Here is a 26,010-nt window from a genome sequence, read left to right as displayed (position 1 = left end):
GTTTTAAACAGTGAGAAAGCTGGGGTGGGGAGACAGGCAAAGCAGGCATGAACAAGGAACATTTCTATATTCTAGTCAGAATCCTGTTTTCCAGAACGGACTGTATGTTTCAAGGAATGGGCCTCTACACTTCCCGAACAGTCCATACAAGCAGAGATGGCAGTTTCCCAAGGCACCTTTCATTATTCTCCAGTATTCCTTGCCACTCCCATCCCTAGAAAACTTAGCACTGAAGCAGAAAAAAGCCAAAGCTAAAAACTGATGGAACAGATTTGCAAAAGCAGGCAGCTGAGTCTTCCAGAAAATTCCGCATCCTCAAGCACTAATGTTCAATTACAGTGATCATATCATCCTACTAACTTCTGGCTCAATTTTTTCTGTTTTACTATTTTGTGTCACATTTTCTATTTGTTATTGTAAAAAAAAAAAAAGCTCACTTTTAAGTACTTTATCAATTTTATAGGTTTTCCTGGGCTGGTTTGTATCCCTAAACACCACAGAGAACATGATTTCAATGGAAAACTAATGCATCAACTTGCAACCATTTGAGGACACATTTGAAAAAAGGGAACTTGTTACTGCACCTAAGACTGAACAATGAGGTAAATAATCTCTCCTCTATAAATTATTTGTAGGTATGTACAGTACAACAGTCTCTCTTCCCCTTCTACTTCAAAGTATCTGAATAGTTTTGTTTTTAGCAAAACCTTGCTTTGGACAACTCTATAAAAAAATTAAAATCTGTTATTATGTTTGGGACTTTAACAATTAAGTTTAGTTACTTAAAACCTTCTGAAATAAACATTTGGTCTGTAAATATCTCTGTTTGGCCTCAGTTTCAAGCTAATTAAAAAATAACATGTACTATTATTTCTAACTATAAATGTTGAACATTAAAAAAAAAAAAAATCTGGTTGTTCTATGAAAGAGGATCAGCCTTGTCTTGAGTTTTGTTCCAAAAGTCAGAACTAGAATCAAATGAAACAATTTAAAGGAAAATGGATTCTGACTCAACGTAAGAATTTTCAGTACAGCTCCCTGACAGCACGATGGGCTGTTGGTGTTTTCCCCACTACAGAGGTGCCCAAATGGCTAGCTTGAAATTTATCAGGGATCTTACATAAAGAATTTGGGCATCTGGGTTTAAATCCTAGGTCTGCTTCTTCCTGTGTAACTTAAGATAAATTACATAAATTTTTCAAAACTTCAATATTCTAACATACATTGAGGTCAAAATGAGTCAAAGTATATAAAACATCTACCACACAGTTAAAACTCAACAAATGTTAGTTCCCTTTTTAAAAATTCCTGTACTTTGTTCTGCTTGGTGCAGGGTTGGGATTAGATAATTTCTGAAGTTAGTTCTCAATTCTGAGATTCTACTAATTTAGGGAGCAGAAGACTTCTTAACCACTTCATACATTATCCTTTTAACCTTTCAATAAAAAATCATTTGCTTAGCTAATGAAGTATAATTCATTACTCAGGACAGTGGCAAATACTGGGCATTCAGACTTTCACAAAATGATTGTAATCTACAAAACTACGTATTTAGTAATAGCAATAAGAAAAAAAACTTTGAAGTTGGAAATAACTCAGGAATGGATTATTCTTTTGCCTTGAAGGCACAGATTATTTATCTATTAACTTCATAGACCTGAGTGTACAAGGACACACGGATGAGAAAAATGTCAGATGAGTAGACTTTAAAATTTTATGTGAAGTTTATAATGCAAATGTGCTGAAGTGTTCAGATTCAGATAATTTTCAAGTAAGTCTACTTTCATGCAGACATACAAGCTTGTCAAACACTGAAAATGTATTATCTTATGAAAAAATAGTAATTATTTGATATTTAAGATGCTAAAAATGACCTTTCAAAACAAACAAAAAACAAAACAAACACAAAGCAAAACCATTAATCTTAAATCTAAAGATTAAAAATGAGATAATGAATTAACAAGGAGTCAAACACTTTACCTTCCGGCCCACATACACAGGAATGCCAATGATCATGGCAGGGATAGCAATGCCAGCTATTAAGGCAATTCCTACCGGAGCACCAACAAGTGTGCCCAGCTGCCACAATATTTTCTTCTTTCGGCTCCAGGGTTTCTTCCCCCAAAAAGTACATCCTGATGGACTAAAGGAAAAAATTACAATGTAAAGTAACTGCTGCAAAACATCACAGTAACAACTGACTACAGTACATTCAGCAATGACTATAAAAATTCTCAAATTTAGGAATGAGGGGTTTTTCCCCTTTTTTTGAATTCTGGGTTTATTAAAAGCTAAAAAATCAAGGTAAGAACCACCATAAATTATATTAAATGGATACTAATAGCTGGGATTCAGGTTAAACATTCATTCCTTGTCTTCCATTGGCCTCAAAACCTTAGGTTTATCTTTGAAGAGTAAATCGATACAAAATATGTTTGTTTTATCCCTGTATTAAGACACAAAATTATCTGAACATATCATAAACTCACTCTGTGACCTAAATGAGGAAATTTATATATGAGAAAATCAAATGGAAATATTTGTGACCTAGCTAATTAGATATTAAATGCTAACTTTCTAGTTTAACAGAAACAAAGCCAGGAATTTCCTGGAGGCCCAATGGTTAGGACTTGGTGAGTTCACTGACCCAGGTTCAATTCCTGGTCGGGGAACTAGATTCCACAGGCTGTGTGGCATGGCCAAAACAAAACAAAACACAAAGCCAAACAAAAAAAAGAAAAAAATAAATTTCCGTTTCCTATTTTTGACTAGCTATTAATCTCAAATGACTGGCGTAATAATTGGCTTCCTGTTCAATTTAAGTAGCTAGAATAAAATAGATCTCTTTAAGTAATACTAAGGATAATGCTTTTTCAAAAAAAAAAAGTCCTTTGTCTTATAATATAAAATTATATTTAAATATAAGTAGCCCCTTCTATAAGCTTACCTTAGATAATGTAAATCTGAGATTTCTTTCATACACAACCAACAAAACTCACAACCACAGACAGCACATGTCATGTGATTACAGCTCCCATCATTCATCTTTATTATATAAGCAGCACATCGTGGACATGGTTTTATATCATCAGCTATTAGGAAAACAGACACGTTTAGTATATAAAACGTCTAAAAATAACAATTTCTAGTAGATAACCAACTATAGCATTGCCAAAAAATCTTTATGTGTATAGTTTGTTAACTGATAGCTTTAGCCTGCTATTTTCAGTATATAAAGCACTTTTTTTCCCCCTCTCAAGAAAAGGAACACTTTTACATTAAATTTTCAAGTTGTAAACATTTTTCAAACAGCAGGAGAACAATGAGAACAAAGAATAGTAAAATAATAAAAAAAGAAATGAGAACCAAAGGCAGCTCTAGGCAAACTAAAACTCCAGTGGGAATTTCTTGCCTGGGAAATTCCATGGAAAGAGGAGCCTGGCTATGCGGTCACAGAGAGTCAGACATGACTGAGCAACTGAGCACACATGTAAGTAGCTAAAGGCTGTAACAGTAAGGCATGCCAGGATAGCTTTAGCTGATTCTACAGAGGACAGTTTAGGTATATTTGGCTCTTCCCGGAACTGCTTCTGAAACAATACCTACAAATTATTATTAATAATACCTTTGGAGTTCTACCCTAAAATCTTCAAGAAAGGAAATAAAACAAGTGAATCAGTGAACAAGCAAGAAAATCCATGTCCATTATATACAATATCAAGTGTTGAATTTAAAGTTTATTTAATTTTAAATTCAACTTTAAATATTGAGCAACACTTCTTTTTCTAGTAGCATAAAGTACATGACTCTTTTAAAATATGCTGCTGGTAGGAATATAAATTATTTTCTTAATAAATTTCTGTATTTTCCAAGTTTTTTCCTTTAATAATCAATGAAAACAGTAAATATTTTTCTAAAAATGACTGAAGTTTCAATAAAAAGTGAAAATTCTATGAATGTACGATGGTCAGACTTTTTCTAATTTTTGAGATTTCTGATGTATGTTTGCTCGTGTATAGATTTCCAGGCAACTTTAAATTTCTAGCCGAAGACAAAGTTTCTTAGTGTACTCCCCACCAAGGTATGATTTTTGAATCCCTGATCCTGGAATTGGTAATATCGAGAAATAAAAATTGTATTTTGTAATACATGTAAGTGAAAAGGATCCAAAAAATACTATTTAAAATCTGTAACTGTGTGATATTAGTAAAAAAGAAATAATCTCTAAGGAATATTAGTATTTAAAATAATCGCTAAGCTTTGCATAAAACATCTTTATTTTAAACAACAGTTTTGGACCATCTTCAGCTATCAGTCATATAAATCATCTGTGACACTTCTTTTTTCCTTTCTATTTTTGGACAATAAAATCTTTCCAACTCAATACCATTTTCTTCTACAGAAAAAAACGAGTGCTTCTGGGACAGAAATGCTAACACGTAAAACACAATTCAAAAGAGACCAGGGACTGAATATTTATTGCATTTTTGAATTAAAATAACAGGTGTTCTGTATGTGCCAAATATTTTACTAGAAGTTAGCTGTAAATACCTGCTGCTCCAGACTCTTGACTGTAACTAATGGATGAAGAACGTATAGTTCTCAGACGTAAACTCTGAGCCCTCTCCTGTCGAGCAGCATCACAGGTCTGATTGGGGTGCCAAATCTGCTTACAGTGGTAGCAAAACTCTGTTCCACAGCCTTCTCGCCCACAAGTTAATTTTGGACAGCTAGCACATCCAAACGCTATCACAGCATACCTGTTAAGAATAAGAAAAATGATTCAAAATGTAATGCAAAATAAGAGATGTTCATTAAGTAAAAAAATTATCCAATTTAAATGCTATTCTTGAAAAAGTTTTATATTTACGCATGAGCTAACAGTCATAAACTCATGAAACCTATCTTCCCATCAATATAAAAATGGGAAAAAATACACAGTTCACAAAAGACATAGAAATGGCTAAAAAATATTGCTCAAGTTTAACTTTCAACTTTTAACTAAGACACCAAACTGTATATATAGCCTATTCCTAATTTTATAAAAATTCTATTAAATTAGCATTGTTTGCACATAGAAAAGACTAAAAATACATCAAAAATCTCAACAGTAGCTTCCCTGGTATTAGGGTTTTTTCTTCTTTATATACTTATATGGAGGCCAATTCATACATTTTGTGCATTATCTTGTATTTACGCATAAATTCTCATATTTTTGTTTTTAAGATGCATGGCAGAAATAGTCTTTGGCACCAATTCCTTTCTCAATTCTCAATCAGGAAATGTGTATTTCTTTTTTTTGCTGCAGATAAAAGACTGAGAACAGCAGATTTGTGACTAATATCTCTTCTCTGAGTTACAATTTTTGGCACTTTAAGAATTTCTGACTTAAATAAATTCTGGGCACTCTTTAGATATTTATCCCAGAGAAGTGTAAAGTTACATTTATACAAAAGCCTATACACAAATGTTTACAGCAGCTCTGTAAACTCCAAACTGTATAGCTCCAAACTGGAAACAGCCCAGATGTCTTCAACAGATGATGGTTCAACAATCTATGATACATATATATAATGGGATAGTACTCAAAAACAAAAGTGTTGATACACTTAACAACTTGGATCAATCTCTGGGGTGTTATGTTGAATCTAAAAAGTCAATCTCAAAAACTTATATACTTATGATTTCATTTATAAAACATTTTTGAAAGGACAAAATTTTAGAAATGGAAAACAGATCTGTGGTGGCCAGAAGTTAGAAATGGGGTGGGGGCAAGGAGTGGGCAAAAGCAAGGTGGATGTATTTAAAAAGCAAGATCTTTCAGTATGAGCGACCCTTTTGTGATGGAATTGTTCAATACTTTGACTATGGTGGTGGATACACAAACCTACAGGTGATATGATGATATATAACCAAATACATACACAAAAAGGAGTACAAGTAAAACTAAGGAAATCTAGACAAGAAGAGTGTATCAATATTGATATCCTGGTCGTGATGTTGCTTTATAGCTTTGTAAAATTATACCACTGAGGAAAACTGTTCAAAGGATATACAGAATATCTCTGTATTATTTCTTACAACTACACATAAGTACAATCAATTATCTACAGACCTTTCAATTAAAAAGTGTAGAGTTTGTGGTTCTCTTTGAAAGAAAACAAGTCATCTATGCATAAGAGGCTTTTGTAAATAGCAAACATTTTTGCCTAGAAATTTAGGGGAGTTTTCAGGGCATCTCTTGTTACTGGCAATAAAATTTAAATACTAGCTATAACAGAGATTTTTGTTGAATTTCAAGATAATCTATTAAATTATGCCAAATATTAAGAGTAAGGAAGCTTCTCTAATTTTGGACCTCTTGCCCCCTTAGAATCTCACCTTTAAACTTAAATTTTATATATTAAATTCTAATTTATTTCTGATAGGCCATTTTCTAATTACCATCATCTATCATAAACATGTTCAAACATGAATGAATTAAGGCAGTTTAAATCAGCACGGGGTAATCTAGGAAAATTTTGTTTCCCTGAGCTCTAAGATTTCCCTGAGGACTTATTCATTGCAGTCTCAATAAAAAGAAAACAATTCTTCAAAGACTCTTTATTTTCTCCCAAGTTATAACTTTAATCAGTCTTTCTAACAGTAGTAATTTTGGTGAAAAGAAAATGGTATTCTCTTCTAAATCTCTTCTCTACCCTAATTCTTCTTGAAAAAAGAAGAGAAGAGGAGGGACAGAATGGGGAGACCTGTATGTGTATGGCACAATGGTAAGACCAACTATTTTTAAAGTCAATCACAATTTACACAAGCAGAACAAAACTTTAGACTATCAGACTCCACTTCTGCCACTTATTACTTGAATTAAGGTTACACATAAACTGCCTACAACTAAGTTTTCCCAAACATCTAATGAAGTGAAATCACTCAGTCGTGTCCGACTCTTTGCGATCCCATGGACTATAGCCTACCAGATTCCTCCGTCCGTGGGATTTTCCAGGCAAGAATACTGGAGTGGGTTGCCATTTCCTTCTCCAGGAGATCTTCCCAACCCAGGGACTGAACCCGGGTCTCCTGCATTGTAGGCAGACGTTTTAACGTCTGAGCTACCAGGGAAGTTCTTAAACATCTAGTAGGGATTCACTGAAGTTTGGCCTCCCTGGTGGCTAAATGGTAAAGAATCCGCCTGCAAATGCAGGAGACACCAGTTCGATCCTTGGGTTGGGAAGATTCCTCTAGAGAAGGATATGTCAACCCACACCAGTATTCTGGGAAATTCCCATGGACAGAGGAGCCTGGTGGGCTGTAGGCCATAGGGTCATAAAAGAGTCAGACACGACTTAGTGATTCAACAAACAGACAACAACAAAAGTCTGGCTTAGCCTCAGTATTCAGCCAAAAACAGCTTCAGCTTTGGCCTGACCTTTTAGGAGGCCAAATAAGCAAACGACTGCTTCAGTGACATTTCTAGTACCTCTGCATTTAGAGGATGAGATGGCTGGGGGGCATCACCGACTTGATGGACATAAGTTTGAGCAAGCTTCGGGAACTGGTGATGGACAGGGAAGCCTGGCATGCTGCAGTCCATGGGGTCACAGAGAGTCAGACAGGACTGAGCAACTGAACTGAATGACCACTATCATTTCTACATCAATATAAATAATGTATGTCATTTAAACATTAATATGTGAATATTCATTTTTAAATAAATGCTGAAAGCCTTTCTAAGACAACACAGTAGAAATCTAATTGCTTTAAATGATGAAATTTTACTGGACAACTTAAGTATATAAATGTACACTATGCGGCAAGAAGAAAATGTAAAATATTTAGTGATGATTGTGAAAGCCAAATTTAGATACAAACTTAAGAGCTTTCAAATTATTAAACAGGGAACAGATTTATAGGAAATATGAATGTCAAGATTGCTTTAACTAGATAAATTTAGGAAGAAAATATTCTTTCTGAGCAAACATATAAAACATATGAAGCAGTTTAGCAGAAATTGGGCTAAATCATAATTCTAACCTTTGTAGAGGCCATTCAGTATACCAGTATATCACTAAGCAGAACTTTTAAGAACTGACAATTTCTAACTAGTGATGTAGGCTATCTAGAGATAGCCTTTCAAGAAAAAGCCTTTTTTGGGAATTCTTCACATCATGATGAGGAGAATTAAAAGCAGAATGTCAATTTTGCCATTTCAAAATTTCACAAGTTCCAAAATCTAGCAAAATATCCATAAAAACATGCTATACCAAGGAAAGTGAGGACTCAAAAACATAGTTTCTTCTCAATAATCAAATTTCCAAACAGCTTTATAAATTCCTTTAAGATGAAAATTTCTTATAGTTTTGAGTCTAGAGACTTAAGTTTGTTGAAAATGACTGCTCATAGATAGTGCTTATCTATTTAGAACATTTAAAAATATGCAGTAATTATCAGGAGAAAACTAACAGCTGACATGTTAGAGTAATAATCAGTCCTAGCATTATGATGTCAAACATTTAATATCTGATTGCTAATTTAAAAAAATTATTTCTTAGAATTTTATATTTATTCTTGTATTCCAGAAGTTCATCCCTTTATTACACTTTGAGACGAGCATTGATTAAACATCTGGCCACTTGACTTTTGTGAAAACGCAGGTTTTGATGTATTTCAAAAATTAGGACATAATAACAAGAAAGAGTTATGGTATTTATATAAAACAACGTGTGTGTGGAGGGAGGGAGGGTAAGAAAGAGAGAAGAGAGAGGTGGGGGGGAGGAAAAGAAAGGAATAGTCACAGCACATCATATGTACTCAAATGTTAGAATGAAAGTACATCAAACTTGTTTCATGATACTCTGCAGTATTCTTTTAAATAGAAAAGCTAAGATATTCCTAGTGCATAGCTAAACATTTAAGTCCCATTCAATCTAAACAAATTACAAAGAAAAACGGGATTACCTTTAATAATACTAACCAAATATTTTAATGACTGTGAATTCTGATAACCATAAAAGTTAGGGTATTTTGTCTAGAAACTTTTTCGTATGCTAATAATTAGTGTTTACTATGTAAGTGTTCCATCTTCATACATATTCAATCCTAATAGTAACTTAAGCACATTTTATCATTTTATTGTATAATATATCAAGGAATTAAATGTACCAAGCATTCACATATTTTGAAAGCAGAATGATAGGACTCCTGAAGATGATTTTCATTGTGTGGGAGCCACGCTTTTTTTCCACTAGAAAATAACTCTCAAATTATAATGGAAGCAAATGGTAAAGTATTTGCTTTAAAGAAAATTTCCAATGCTCTAGTGCATTAGGTATTATTTGTGAAAATAACACGCTCCACAGTTCATAGAAATAACTGAATAATATTAGTTAACCAACTAAAAGATCTCTAGCTTAAACAGTACCCAAACCATGGTTCAGAAGACAGTTCTATCTCCTTTTATGATTCCTTATTTAACTCAAGTCTTAACTTTCCATCTCTATTTTTCAGCTAAAGGTCTCCAGTTACTTGAAATGCTTAAACCTTTCTACTTGGCAGGGGTGGAGGGATAGGAAGAAAGTGGGGAGGAGGGATAGGAAGAAAGTGGGGAAGAGGGAAAGGAACTGAAACAGAAGAGTTTTTTCAGAAATATTTTCTATTTGTTGGATTACTAAAGGTGATGCATACTAAGAAAGAACTCAGTGGTAAGTTAGGACATATGGCACCCACTCCAGTACTCTTGCCTGGAAAATCCCATGGACGGAGGAGCCTGGTAGGCTGAAGTCCATGGGGTCGCGAAGAGTCGGACACGACTGAGCAACTTCACTTTCACTTTTCACTTTCATGCATTGGAGAAGGAAATGGCAACCCACTCCAGTGTTCTTGCCTGGAGAATCCCAGGGACGGGGGAGCCTGGTGGGCTGCCAACTATTGGACACGACTGAAGTGACTTAGCAGCAGTAGCAGCAGCAAGCAAAATTAAAGTCCTTTTTTTTTTTTTTTACTATAGGATTTGCTAAGATAATTTTTTCTTTATTTTTTGTTATTTTAATTTTCACAACGTGTGTTGGATTCTGTCATGCAACAATGGAAATTAGCCATAATGATACATATACACCCTCTTTCTTAAGCCTCCCTACCTTACCTCCACCCCATCCTCTAGGTCATCACAGAGCAACCGACTGGGCTTCCAGTGTTATACAGCAATTTCTCCCCAACTATCCCCTTTACACACCATAGTGTATATGTGTTGATGCTACTAACATACCAATCGTGTACATAAATAGTAAATGTTATTTTGTTAATTTATTTGACCAAGACATCTATTTCCTGGGAATGTTTGACAATACTAGAGGTTCCATAAAAAAGCACCGAGGAAGCAGGAATACCAACTGGGGTTGTATATTCCACCTAGAGCAAATTCTTTATGAAGGGAACAAGAACAAACTATACCTAACATGAAATGTAATCCTAAGAAAGATATAATAATCTTAATAAATGTTTTAATTAAAAAATGAGGGGAAAGAAATTTTTATCCAGGAGTCCAAGGTAAGCACAAAGCCTTAATTAACAAAATCTTTAAAGAACAAAAAAATATAATGAGAAACACTGAAATCAGTTGGTCCAGTTAAGGAGAAAAGTCAGGTTTTACATTCAAATCAAAAAGCTCATGATTCCACTAGCAAGAAGTTATTATTCCGTGGAAAAGGAATGACTTAATTTATGTATTTGAGAGACAGTCTAGACAAAGCGAGGCTCATTTCCTGGTTCCTCCTTTCAGGATCTGCTTTCCTAGATAGGATGCTTTCTGTTCTGCTTTCCTGTACAAGCTGCAGGGAAGGTCTACAGTTGTCGAGAACTGCCCAGACTATTTGCAGAAGTCTGTCTAATTTCAGGGTGGAGTGTTACCAAGCCATTTAGTATGCTTATCTAAAGCTAACTTCTTTAGCTGACTAATTAGTAAGAGAAAGTTGATATGTCTCCTGTGTCTTATATATCAACTCAGTTCTTGTTTCTAAGGCACATGTATTTGTTTCCTCGGGAGAAAATCAAAGTTGGATCTGTTCTCTGTTATAAAATTTCTAAAAGGTTAGCTTACAAAAGAATTTCCAGCATGTCGAAAGTTGGGCAAGTTATGGCTAAAACCCGAAGAGGATGGGAATGAGAGTCATACAGACAGCATAAAATTCTAAAAATACATATTCTTTAGTTCCTAAGCCTATGGTGCAATTCTTTTTTATCCATCATTAACAGTTTCTTCCACCAGAGTAAGTTAGTATTTAGAGCCATTTAAATGTCAGAAAATCCATTCAAAGCTTCACAAACCTGATTACAATTGAGCACATTACTTTAAAATGGTTTATTAACTGTTCCTAAGATACACAATTTATATTAATGCATGTAGTCAGATTTGTTCATTCAATAACTCTTTTTATCGATCATAGGGTGAACCTGTGGTTATAAAGAAAAAATACTTTTATTTTTGTATTTGTCTTTCTGCTCACAAATATTAAACCACTTTTTATACTCTAGTATAATAAATGTTCCTGCATATTCAAAGCTTCCCAGTAAAGTCAGAAGCAGTCACAGGAGATGACATGGATAATGTGTGCTAATAGCAGGGTAGATTTAGCCAACTGAAACAAGTGATGACAGACACCAAAATGCCCATTTTTTGGCCATTTACCTAGACAATGTACAGTCTCCTAGGCAGAAGGTAATCGATATTTTTATCCAAGACAGATTTTATGCTTCTCCTCCTACATGTCCCTCACCACAATCCTTTTCCTCAGCCATGGCCATGGCCAGATTTTTCTCTGAGCTTGTACAGACTGGCATCTTCAAGAAGCAGTCCAGCTAACTTTACCCTGATTAAATCACCACAGAGGTTTGGCCTCCCAGATCCCTTCTCAACAGAGGTTTTCAGAAATACATACTGTCCTTTAAACAAGCTTAATCTTCTCTGGCCCTCAGAAGAGTAGAAAGAATTTTAAGTCAGAAACCCTCAGAGATCTCAAACAGAAACCAGATCAGGTTTTCTTTTCACTCTGAGCTAAGAATTATTTCTCAGTCTGTTAAATAAATCACAGGGTGAAGTAAAATTGGTGTCAGATACAGAAAATGGTCATTTTGATAAGTATGAAATCCAAGAGAAAAGACAAAATTTTACATCTAGCATTTCTGGAAAGAGTCTTTTAAGTATAATGTATTGAATACAATGAAAGGGATTAAAATACTACATGCCTAAGCATGCCTGTAGTCCTAACATATACTATGGGTTAAGCATTGCTATGAATAACTGCCAACAGCCAGATATTTATCAGTATCCCTTGTGCCAGATTTCAGCTATAAATGTAGTTTAAATTAAAAAATTTCCCTCTGCAAATCCAAAGATTTTAGTAAGTTCCAAGAGGGAAGAGATTTTCACCTTTTGTTCATTATTAAAAATGCCCAGTTCCTGGCACATAGATACATTAAACAGTTGAATAACTATCTGATTTAAAATAAAAATAAAAATAAAACTTCAGAAATGGAGATGAAGAATGATAAGTAAGAGTTATAAAAAGCTTACTGTGTGCTCGGGATTACTCTAGCAATAGTATTAAAACCCTTCTCAATTCTTAAAACAATGTGATATGAGATTCAAAATCAAGTCTGTCCACACTCATGCTAAGTACAACTATAACTTTTAACACTGCACGATCTCATGCAGTATTCCATGTTATCAAAGCATACATATAAATTTTGTCACAAGGTGACATTTTCCACATAACACAACCAGAAAATCTACAACATAATAAAGTATACAAAATATGCTCTCAACAATCTAGTGTATCAGCATAAATCAAAAACAAATGGAAATAATCTCTGTGGCATTTTCTTTGTCTTTTGTGGGTAAGACTGACCACCACCAAAACCAAAAATTAATTTATAGCCAAATTAATCAAGGCTAATTCTTGTTCAACCTGTGTAACAAATCAAGTAGCTTTCATAATAAAACAATCTATTAAAGTGTTTCTATTAGTTTATATTAGTTTATATCTGAGTTAACATTCATGTCCTCTTCTCGAAAATACTTAAAATACTAAGCCATTTTACTTTTTACCAATGAAGTCTCAACAAGAAAATGTGCAAAATACTTAAAAGTATAAGATTATGAAAAAAATTTAAATTTATGGAGAAATGTCATACCTATCAAAGGATTTATAAAGAATAATAGAATGAATACCCTCTGCATCTACCACACAAGTTAAGAACAGTATCAATAGGGTGATCATTTAATTTGCAAACTAACTGGAACACCTGAAAAAGAAAGGTAATGCTATTAAAATGTACACCAGTACCATAATCATGAATTGGAACTACCTTGGGCAAACCAGAATCGATTGTTACCTTACTTAGCTGTGGCTTGAGAAGTTCCTTGATTATCCCTTGAAGTTCATATCCCTTCTTTTTCATCACAAGAGGTAACCATGAAACTAAATGTATTTTATCCACTTTACTGTTAATGAATATTTTTTGTTTGTTTCTTTGCTATTAAAAACATTCTTAAAGATGTCTCCTAAATAGATGTCTCCTGGCACAAAAGTTAAAGAGTTTCCCTATGGTCTTTAACTAGGAATGGATCTTCTAAGTTATAGGGTAAATGTGTGTTCAACTTTATTAATATAATAGTAGGTGAGCTAACCAATCACCCATATTTTCCTATAGTTAATTTTTTTCCTTTTATTTGTATAACTTACCTCTATAATCTGTTTTGACTTTGATTTATTATATGTTGTGACAATCTAATTTCTTCCCCTCAAATAGCTAATTTTCACAATTCTATATAGTGAATATCAATCCTTTCCTGTTGGTTTGGCATGCTTCCCCCCAAATAAGTTCTTACACAAGCAAAAATCTATGTCAGCCCTACTTACTGTGTTCTTTCAGGCTGCTAGTGTTGATTTATTATCTTCTATGATGACATGCTCCATCAACCCAGCACAAGGGAACACACCTATTTAGTGACCAGAAAGCTTACGCTCTTGGATTAATTCTCTCAGTCTCTCCTGGTCACAGGTTGTTACAGATAAGCATCCTTTTAATTTGTTACATCATTTTCTTTTCAAGTATTAAATGCTTAAAGGAACTTGTGAAGCACAACTTATCCTGGGGTTCCATGAAAGACAGTTAGAAAATCACACTTTCTCCAGATGAAATACAATATACTTCTCCCTATTTGAACTCCTGCTATAGGGACATTTGCTATAATGACTTGGATAAGCCTTTTTTTTAACCTAAAATTTGCAACTGACTTGAAATCTACTCTACTGAATGTGCACACCTGCACAGTGAAAACTATTCTCCAGGGGTCCATAGGATCAAGAGTGATATAACCGCACCTAAACTGTTCTCTGCTTGTTCAAATTCTTTAAAGGCACTGTTCATTATCTCTATTTTCTTCCCATCTTTCTCTTGATAATTTAACCCTTCACAGGTCCCAGAGCTTGCTTCTACCATAGACCTGGAAGTACAGCAACTTTGGCCCAGTTTAGATAGTATTTTTAATATATAATTTTGTGATTTATGTTACAGTATGAGCATCCTGCAGTATAGGAGATCATAATACAGATCTGATACTGCATAGTACCTCTGAGTCTTTCACACAGCTAATGAATTCATAAAATGTTAAATAATTAGATAATATTTTTAATGCTTTATGTTACCCAGAAATCCTTGGTGGATAAGTCAAGTGCTAGTGAGACCTGGGAAAACTGGTTGGAATTTGCACAGGCTATAAACATATTATTACTTTCTTATTTAAAATTACAGGATTCATAGACTAGATGCAACATGAAATTTGCTGCTCAGTAAGCTTTATAATGAATTTTATTAGTCAGAGTCCTCAAACTGTCACTTGATAAAGTGATTTGATAAATCACATTCCAGTCTTGTCTCTGATGATACCCAAATAATCTTGGAAGTTCTGGGTTTTCCCAAACTCCTAACTATAATCTCTGGCTTACTAACGGAATGCTAAATCTCACCTAGTCTTCACGGCTTTCATTATTCTTGCAAAGCCTATGACTATTTCTTCCTAGTCCTGACAGCCATACTTGGTAAATGCTATTAACAGGGGCTGCTGTTAACGTAATAACCAAAGATACAAGCAAAATTATTTTAAATATTGGGAAAATATTTGTAGTTCACAAACTTGAGGCAAATGAAATATTATATAACCTCCAGATCTTGAGACTAATAAGTACTTACATATTCCTACAGGAAGACATCATACTGCGGCACACATTAAGAGGCCTTTCGAAAGGGTCAGTTAAATTTATACGAATAACTCCCCCACCAAAAGCAAACCAACAAAATGTCTGACCATTTATTATACCAAAGTAAAAATTCTCCAAGTGGATGGGGAAAATCAATATGACTAGATCCTGTGCCCTACCATCTTATCCTTTTCTTCTGAAAATAGCCTATGTGAATATATGATGGAAAGATGATATAAAAATGAACATCTAACACTGTACCTGACACACAGTATATACTCAGTCTATTTTTGCCTACTGAGTGAATTAACTACTTGGCATGTTAAGACTTTTCTTTTAAGTAACAGAAAACTCGTATTTTATACACAGAGGAAAAAATTAACTCAAGAAAAATCAAACAAAACCTTCTTACCCACAGTCTGGAGCTGGACACCACCTACAATCAGGATCTGCAACAAGCCACCGTCTAAGCATAAATTCTTCATATTTTTCCATCAAGACATCATCACTTAGTATCAAGCGGATATCATGGGGATTAAACCGTTCAGTACATTCTGGGCAACTGATATTAACTCTACTTTCAGAAATTTCTATCCTTAGATATTGTCGTAAGCAATCCACACAAGATCTATGATGACAAGTCATTATCTCAGGAAATCTGTCTTTAGAATGCCGCAAAAGGCACAAGGGGCACTCTATAAAGTCTCCAACTTGTTTGCTGATGGAAGTTAGCCCATTGTCAGAGGAGGTATTTGTAGAGAAAATGGAGTTCTTATCAGTACACATTTCAGAATGTATACTCTCAATACTTGCAATTCCATCCACCCCGCCATTCAGCTCCCTTGATTTACGTTTGTTATCCTTTTTCCTCCGAAACAGAGAGCCTATTGAAATTCTTCTTTTTTTGGGTGCCTTTTTGACTGAAGGCAAGCTCACAGATGAAGCAGAAGACTGAAGATCTCGATCTGAACCCATCTGCCGATGTAAACTCATGTCTAAAATGCTCATTAGAATTGAGTCAGGGTCTGTGTTTACACACAGCCCTTCATTATATTTAAAGATAAAATCTATTTCTTGTTCTTGCATTCAGATTAAGTCATGATGTTAGAAAATCCTACTTGGTTCCTTCAGAGAATTCTTGAAAGAGTTCAATTTATAGAAGACTTATCACGGATGTTCTGAAAAACAGAAGAAAACAAAACAGCAAGATTATTTAATTGTATTCACCATGTGCATGTCTTTTTAATAAACTTACAAACTCTCTATGAAATGTCAAACAAGTATGTACTTTAATCAACGGTTTTTGGTTTTGATTTTTTTAAATAAGGCCAGTTTATGGTAGTGCTAGTGGTAAAGAATCTGCCTGCCAATGCAGGAGAGATAATGATATGCGTGTTCAAACCCTAGGTCGGGAAGATCCCCTGGAGAGAGCATGGCAACCCACGCCAGTATTTTTGCCTAGAGAATCCTATGGACAGAGGAGCCTGGCGGGCCACAGGCCATAGGGTCGCAAAGAGTCAGACTTAGCACATAGCACGTTAGCAGTGATCAGTCTACAAGAGATATAAAACCAATGCTGATATAACAAAGATATTATTTAATCTTAAGAATCTAATTTGAGTTGACCTTATTATTAAAATCTTGTATAAAACTTCTGATTTTTATCATACTCAAACCTCAATGATTCCCACTGCCTTTAGGAGTTTTTTAAAAACTGACTATAAAATGTACATGCAAATATGAAGGGCTAAGAAGAGCTTATACAACTTTGAAGAACAGTGTGTATGTGGAGAGGGAGCAGATTCTCTTACACTGGCAGAAATAATGACTCATTATAAAGTTACAGTGATGAAGAAGACAGTGTGGTACAACACAAAGACGGATATAAAGACCGATGGGGAACAAAACACAGGCCAGGAAAAAAGTCCCACTGATACCCACGAATCCCTGACTTACTGTCAAAGGTGACCCTGCTGAGCATTGAGAATGGGCTTGTCAAAAACAAAACAAAAACAACATAGTACTGTTTTACTGGTTACCATCTGAGGAAAGGAACTTAACCTATAGGTAACCCTCTGCATAAAAATCAATTCAGATGGTTAATAGATCTAAATGTGAGAAGTAAAATCATAACACTTCTAGCAGTCGGTAGAAGAGACTATTTCAATGAAAAGATTTCTTAAATGAAACATACTGAAGTACCTGCCATAAAAGACTGTTAATTGCACTACAATAAAATCACAAGATAGTATTAAGGGAGTGGGAGAAGACATTTGCCACGTAAAACTAATAAAGGGCCAGTAACCGGAATATATAAAGAATATAGAAATCAAGACAAAGCAGAAAAATAGAAAACGCGCTTGAGAGACGCTCACAGGCTCTTCACAAAAGAATGTGAGAAAGTGTTCAACCTCACTTGTTGTAGACATCAAAGCCATAATGAAAGACACTGCACACCTGGCAGGATGGCTAAAATTTCAAAAGACATTTCCAAATGTTAGCAAAGATGTGGACTGCTGATAGGAGTGTAAAACGGCATAACTACTTTGGAAAACTGTTCAACAGTATCTACCAAATTTGGACATACGGAAATTCTATTACTACAATATGTAACAGTATCTATTACATACTGATACTCCTAGATATGAATGCACAAGAGAAATGAATGCATACATGCATCAAAACACTCACATAACACTATTTATGGCAACACTAGTTATAACAAGCCCAAACACTGGACACAACCCATATTTCTATCAACAGTAGAATGGATAAACTGTGGTATATTCATTCCACTCTAGTATACCAGAAAGCAATGAAAATGAACAAAATACTGCTACTCATAAAACAAATATCAATCTCTCATAAAAGGATGTGCGTGTATGTGCTGTGCTTAGTTGCTCAGTTCTGCCAACCCTTTGCAACCCCATGGGCCGTAGCCCACCACGCTCCTCGGTCCATGGGGACTCTCCAGGCAAGAATACCGGAGTGGGTTACCATGCCCTCCTCCAGGGGATCTTCCTGAACCAGGAATCAAACCGGGGCCTCCTGCATTGCAGGCAGATTTTTTACCAGCTGAGCTACCAAGGAAGCCTGTGTGTTGTATAATTCCATTTAAATAAAGTTCAAAAACAGGTAGAGTTAATCTCTAATACATGTCAGAAGTCAGAACTACAGCTACCTTTTGAGAAATGGCACATGTACAGTGGTTACAAAGGTATATTCACTTTGTGATAAATCACTGACCTACACTCATGGTTAATGCGTTTTTCTGGGTGATCTTTATATCAGAATTAAAGGTAAGAAAACCATTTCACTCAGGCAAACTTTATTCATGTCCAACAGTTTATACCTTCCCATCATCTGCTGCATATTTCCTTAATTCTGAGGAAAATACAGTGTAATGGTAGACTCAACTAAAATTTTCTGCGTATTTTCTTCTCTACAGTTATTAATTTCTCTTGCATCTCAAAATGCTTTCTGTACTCCAGGGTTCAATATACGTATCAAAGAACAGACTATCTTGGGGATCCTAAGAATTTATCACTTAAAACATTAAAACCAGTGGTCACCTGGAGAATTTTTCAAACACACTTTTATAAATTTGATACCCACATAATTTATTATCCACGTCAGAACCTAGTAAGAGTGAATGAAGGTGCTATTAAGACTCTTACTCCTTGGAAGGAAAGTTATGACCAACCTAGATAGCATATTCAAAAGCAGAGACATTACTTTGCCAACAAAGGTTCGTCTAGTCAAGGCTATGGTTTTTCCTGTGGTCATGTATGGATGTGAGAGTTGGACTGTGAAGAAGGCTGAGCACCGAAGAATTGATGCTTTTGAACTGTGGTGTTGGAGAAGACTCTTGAGAGTCCCTTGGACTGCAAGGAGATCCAACCAGTCCATTCTAAAGGAGATCAGCCCTGGGATTTCTTTGGAAGGAATGATGCTAAAGCTGAAACTCCAGTACTTTGGCCACCTCATGAGAAGAGTTGACTCATTGGAAAAGACTCTGATGCTGGGAGGGATTGGGGGCAAGAGAAGGGGACGACAGAGGATGAGATGGCTGGATGGCATCACTGACTCGATGGACGTGAGTCTGAGTGAACTCCGGGAGCTGGTGATGGACAGGGAGGCCTGGCGTGCTGCAATTCATGGGGTCGCGAAGAGTCGGACACGACTGAGCGAGTGATCTGATCTGATCTGATTAATATTTAAAATAGGATGTGTGTGTGTTAAGCTGTGTCCATCTCTTTGGGACCTCATGGACTGTAGCTCGCCAGGCTCTTCTGTCCATGGAATTCTCCAGACAAGAATAGTGGAGTGGGTGGCCATTCCCTTCTCCAGGGGATCTTCCTGATCAAACCCAGGTCTCCTGCATCATGCACAGGTTCTTTACCATCTGAGCCACCAGGGAAGCTCTTAAAATAGAATAATGGGGACAAACTAGAACATATGGTGATCCCACTTAGGAAGCCTTTCCAAAACAGTGTGCAAATAAACAAATATGCCTTAAAGGAAAATAAAAAAACTTGAATACTAAAAAATTTAATATTTTTATATGGTAAAAAGTATAATAAAATAGGAAGACACGATAAATTAGTAATATATAACAATATTTTACATATAACAATGAACAATTTTCATGAGTATAGAAACAGCTTTTACACATTAGTAAGAAAAAGATGCACAACTCGGTGGTAAAATGAGCAAGGATATAGGAGGAAGAGTTTGGAGAAAAAAATACAAAAATCAGGAAGACAGGAAACAGTGTTCAACACACTGGAAATGAAAATTCAAACAGCAGACACCATCTCTGTACACAACAGGCTAACAAAGGTCGAAAGGGTGGGTGAGTGTGTACTGAAAGAAGCACCTCACAAACTGTTCAGAGGAGAGCAGGCAGCACAACTCTGGGGAACCAATTTAGCTGACTCATTGGAAAAGACCCTGATGCTGGGAAAGATTAAGGGCAGGAGGAAAAGGGGACGACAGAGGATGAGATGGCTGGATGGCATCACCAACTCGATGGACATGAGTTTGGGTGAACTCCGGGAGTTGGTGATGGACAGGGAGGCCTGGCGTGCTGCAGCTAATGCGGTCGCAAAGAGTCGGACACGATTGAGCGACTGAACTGAACTGAACTCGAAATGGAACTGTTCTCTGACCAGCAATCCTACGTGTAAAATCTATCCTTCAGAAATTAGAAGGACACAAGTGTGCAAAGAAAGTGTACAAGGAAACTCACTGCAGCCAGGTGACAGAAGGAAATAAAACAAGGCAAACAAACCCCATATAAAACTTGGAAATAAGTGTCCAACAGGGAACTGGTAAAAATAAAAGAATCAACCACAATTTACAGGTAATAATAAGGAATAGATCTCTCTATATAACACTGAATGAGCAATAATAACTGCAAAACAGTAGTATGTATAATATGAAACTATTTGTGGAAAAAAAAAATGCACCCACAGAGGTTTACAGGTACCTACAGAATTTGTGGAAAAATATTAAACCATTAATAGCAGCTACGTTGGGGAGAATAATCTTTAGTATTCACTTTCTGCCTTCTGTGTAAATTACAATTGTATCATGAGCATCTACTACTTACAGGTTAAAAAAAAACAACCCTAATTTAACCCCACAAACAACAACAAAAAAACATATTCCACTCTAGAATTAACCAATCAAATTGAGAATGTGGTCCAGAACTTGCATATTTTACAAATGTTCTCAGTAATTTAGTTGTACACACTGATCAAGAACCATTAACACTAAAAAGTCTGCTAAACTCCTGCACTTAAAAACAGAATTCTGTATGCTTGGTCTCCAAAACAAGGCTCCTTGTTTTTCATTACTTTAGGTACTAAAAATAAAAGTTCCATTAAAAAAATAGACAAGAAAAACTTCATGAAGGAACACTTCCAAACCCATTCTACGAGGCCACCATCACCCTGATACCAAAACCAGACAAAGACATCACAAAAAAAAGAAAAGTACAGGCCAGTATCACTGATGAACATAGATACAAAAATCCTCAACAAAATTCTTGCCAATAGAACCCAACAACACATTAAAAGGATCATACACCATGACCAAGTGAGGTTTATTCCAGGGATGCAAGGATTCTTCAACATATACAAATCAATCAATGTGATGTAACATATTAACAAATTGAAAGATAAAAATACGATAATCTCAATAGATGCAGAAATGTTCGACAAAGTTCAGCACCCATTTCTGATAAAAACTCTTCAAAAAATGGTCACAGAAGGAACCTACCTCAACATAATAAATAAAGACCATATATGACAAACACATAGCAAACATTTTCAACAATGAAAAACTTAAAACATTTCCTCTAAGATCTAGAACAAGACAAATACCAGATTAATAGTTGCAGGATTAGCTTTTTAAAAATAATATAGTCAGAGTTATTGATAGCTAACTTATTTATCAATAACTTTCAGTAAGTTATTGACAAACTCAACATTCTAAAAACTAAGATCATGGCATCTTGTCCCATCACTTCATGGCAAATAGATGGGGAAACAATGGAAACAGTGACAGATTTTATTTACTTGGGCTCCAAAATCACTGCAGACGGTGACTGCAGCCATGAAATTAAAAGATGCTTGCTCCTTGAATGAAAAGTTATGACAAACCTAGACAGCATATAAAAACCAGAGACATTATTTTACCGACAAAGGTCTGTATAGTTAAAGCTATAGTTTTTGCAGCAGTTATGTATGGATGTGAGAGTCAGATGATAAAGAAAACTGAGCGCCAAAGAATTGATGCTTTTGAATTATGGTACTGAGGAAGACCCTGGAAAGTCCCTTGGACAGTAAGATCAAACAAGTCAATCCTAAAGGAAATTGACCCTGAATATTCATTGGAAGGACTGATGCTGAAGCTGAAGCTCCAATACTTTGGCCACCTGATGCGAAGAGCCAACTCGCTGCAAAAGATCCTAATGCAGGGAAAGATTGAAGGCAAAAGGAGAAGGGGGCAACAGAGGATGAGATGGTTAGATAGCATCACTGACTCAATGAACATGCATTTGCACAAACTCCAGCAAACAGTGGAGTACAAGGGAGCTAGGCGTGCTGCAGTCCATAGAGTCGGACACAACTTGGCAACTGAACACCAATAAGAAATAGGAATGGTCCACAACTGGTATTTCTACCACGTATGCCAAAGCCTTGTGGACCAAAGATGTAGTGTAAGTGCTGATAACTAGGTACTGACACATCAAAAATAATCTAATTTGGCGTAATGCTGTTTTTTATACTTCATAAAAATTATGGAAGTTAAACATTTCAGGTGAAGTATCTAATCAATAATTACAATATTGTTTTAAGTGAAAATGTGTTGCAGATTTTAAATGCTCAACTTATAAACACAGGATAGATAATGAGCAATTAGAAAGTTCAAATCCATACAAAGAGCAGCCTATGTTTGAAAAGCTGTATATATTATTCAGGATCCTGGCCAAAACTCGAAGCATTTTCAAAGAGGTAAGTGAAGTGCTCATTTGCAAAGGTGTGGGTAGGGTTAAAGGAACCAACAGTGATGGCAAAGTACTCAGAAAGCCACTGCCACCCTTTGGAAAAAAGGGGCAGGGAGGGAGCTGTCCAATGGCAGTTGGAAGAATAAACATACAGCGTCTCTCTTCTGGAGATCTCTAATATCCACCAATGCCTCACACTGGCTAAACCCAACGAGAAACCAACCAAGGAAGCCAAGGGAGGCCGTCCTTAGAGTAAGTCAGCTTTCTATGGGGCACAGAGCAAGCAAGGGGAGGATGAGGAGTGGGTCTGGAGCAGCAAATAAAAATATTCAGTCTGGATGTATAAAGAAGAGAATTTGGGAGTCAAGACCTTGTCAGACACTGCTAGTTATAAAAATCTTAGATAATGTCCATTCCTGAGTCTGTGAGCTCCATTAAAAAATCTGTGATCTCCACTTATTTCAAATAGATGTTATGACAAGAAAGTGAAACTGTAACAGGCTAAAATTTGGCCTATCCTAAATGTTAGCTGAAATGAAATATAAGACAAGTTTTATGTTTCTAGTAGTACCTAATACAACTTGTAACTTATAGTAGGTGCCTAAGACACACTGGATAAATCAATCATGATGCACGACACACATACGTGGAAGTAAGGGAACTGAGGATTTGTTCATATCTTTGCTTTTGGCTTGTTACTGCTGTAAGGTTCTTTTTAAGCGATACAACCTTACTACATTCAGCTTTTTAAACTGTAAAAAGAATCTTTACCCCACAAGTGCTACAGGATAGATAAGATCATGTTAAATATCTTGACATTATACAACTTCAAGAACTACAGATTTAAAACATTCAACCAATAAACATCTCCCAACCACCAACGTTTTAGGAGCATCTACTAAGCACCCACATGCCTAAATGATTTAAGACTGATGAAACATTATTTTGCAGAAAGTAGGCTGGGCAAAAAAAAAAAAAAGGACAATAAAGAAATTATTTCCCAAGAGAAAATCCCACTCAACTCTGGAATATCTGTTTTTGCCTATTATTCAGCCAAAATTGGGTTTCTTCTATTACTTCTCACAAAAGTAAAAAAACAGAGAAAACCCAATAATTTTGTATTGATAAACACTAAAAGTATCCAGTTTCTGATTCTAATTTCTTTTACTGATGTCTGACACCCAGTTCAGCACCGCTGCTGCTGCTGCTCAGTCGCTTCAGTCGTGTCCGACTCTGTGCAACCCCATAGACGGCAGCCCACCAGGCTCCCCCGTCCCTGGGATTCTCCAGGCAAGAGTACTGGAGTGGGGTGCCATCGCCTTCTCCATCAGCACCTCTAGAACATGGTAATAAAAATAGCATGCCAGAACACTAGCACTGTTGAAGAAAATAGAAAGAGGACTAAGTATAAAGTAGTTTTTGTTTGTTTGAAGTGAGAAGGGAACAGGTACAGAGATTCCCAGCACAGTTTCTATTGATCATTAATTCTGGTCACTACTGAAGCCCAAGCTATTTCATATTTAAGTGAGAGTCAAGAAAGGAGATAAAGAAGTAAGACCTTCTATTTTAGATTCTATTAAAAAACTATTTTATGTTACAAAAGCATAACAGGCCATTAAACTTCTTCAGCAATATATACTCATGTTGAGAGGTTGAGAGAAGATGATGAATAAAAGAAAAAAATTTAATGAATATTTATCTGATATTAAACATGGTTCTCACACGTTTATAAGTCACATTTCACTTTCTGTGAACTAACCACATGTTCATATTCTGCTGCTGGTATGAGGTTTTTTTATATAAAGGAACTCTACTATTATGTGTTAAATATATTAAAAAATTAAAAAAAAAACACCTGCATGGCAATTTTCCAATGTAGAAATGAAACTTTCGTGTGTGTGTGTGTGTGTGTGTGTGTTCAAATTCACATATTTTTCTCTTTATGACTTTTGGATTCTATATTCTTGGAACAATCCTGCTCACTCCAAGATTACATTTTTAAAATGCATTTATATTTCTTTCTGGTACTTTTCTATATTTTGTTTCCTGCTTACATCATGTATTCATTTCAATTTATTTTCATGTTACAACTAAGTAGAGATCAAAGTCTGATTTTTTTCTAAATGGCTAGCCAGTTTTCTCAACACCAGTTACTGAATAATTATCTCCTTTCTACCTACCTCTGACCTAATTTGATAAGCTAGTTCTTAGTGTATAAATTTCTTGCTATCTAAGTGGTAGGGACTTCCAAAATACACTCTTGAAGTAAACAACCAAACTGTTTTGTTCCAATTTTTGCTGCCATCTAGGTGGTAGAGACTTCCAAAATACTTGCTGCTATCTACGTGGTAGCGACTCCAAAATACGCTCTTGAAATAAACAACCAAACTGTTTTGTTCCAATTTTTGCTCCCACCAATTGGAAAGGTGCTTATTTCCCTGGATTCTAATCAACATTCTATATTATTTCAATAGCTTTTTCTAAGTCGTGGGAAAAAAAAGTAAGCTACTTTCATTTCTATTTCTTTGGTTACTAAACAAATCGAACATTTGTTCACACTTATAGCCCTCTTTATTTTTTCAATGAATTATCTGTTCATATGCTTTTGACCATTTTTTACACTGGAATATTAATGGTCCTCTTCAATTTTAAAACTTTCATATTTATTTCCTCTTAATATTTGCCCTTTAATTCTGTGATTTTTAAAGTAAAAGGCTTTAAAATGTTTATTTAATCACATCTACCAGTTCTTCTGTAAATTCTTTCATTACTTTATATGCTTACAAAACATTTTCTGGGGATAAAATCTATTTATTGACACATTTACCATTTGTGGTACCTTTTATTCCTTCTTGTGGATCCAAGTTTCATCTGGTGTCTTGATATTATTTCCCTCCAGCCTGAAGAACTTCCTTAAACATTTCGTCATGTTGCAGATTTCCTATCAATGAATTCTCTCAAGTTGTTTATTTGAAAAATGTCCTATTTTACCTTCATTTTCATGAGTATTCTTTTCTGAATATAGAATTTCAGGTTGATAACTTTCTCCTTTCAGAACCTAAAATTGGTCATTCCATTTTCTTCCGATCGCCAATCATTTCTGATTAAGTCACCATTCACTGATATTTTAATTCCTCTGTAGTAACGTGTGTGTTTTCTCTTTTGGCTGTATTAACATTTTCTTTCCATCTCTGATGTTCAGCAAGTTTGATCAAAATACACCTAGATGTTATTTTCTCTGTA

At 35.4% G+C, this 26,010-nt stretch overlaps 1 protein-coding gene across 2 annotated transcripts in view; it reads right to left on the bottom strand.

Moving 5' to 3' along the window:
* The window catches only part of RNF19A (ring finger protein 19A, RBR E3 ubiquitin protein ligase), a 55,505-nt gene that overhangs the window by 11,567 nt on the left and 17,928 nt on the right, over positions 1 to 26,010 (bottom strand). For both annotated transcript variants that reach the window (NM_001191331.1, XM_010812170.4), the window contains exons 2-5: positions 15,664 to 16,429; positions 4,552 to 4,760; positions 2,948 to 3,092; positions 1,981 to 2,143 (exon numbers count right to left, since the gene is read on the bottom strand). In NM_001191331.1, coding sequence (NP_001178260.1) covers positions 1,981 to 2,143; positions 2,948 to 3,092; positions 4,552 to 4,760; positions 15,664 to 16,337 — 1,191 coding nt within the window. In that variant the 5' untranslated portion in view covers positions 16,338 to 16,429. The remainder of the gene's footprint in view (positions 1 to 1,980; positions 2,144 to 2,947; positions 3,093 to 4,551; positions 4,761 to 15,663; positions 16,430 to 26,010) is intronic.

The sequence above is a fragment of the Bos taurus genome, chromosome 14, assembly GCF_002263795.3.
Source record: "Bos taurus isolate L1 Dominette 01449 registration number 42190680 breed Hereford chromosome 14, ARS-UCD2.0, whole genome shotgun sequence".
NCBI lineage: Eukaryota > Metazoa > Chordata > Mammalia > Artiodactyla > Bovidae > Bos > Bos taurus.
This window is presented reverse-complemented; position numbering and strand designations above follow the sequence as displayed.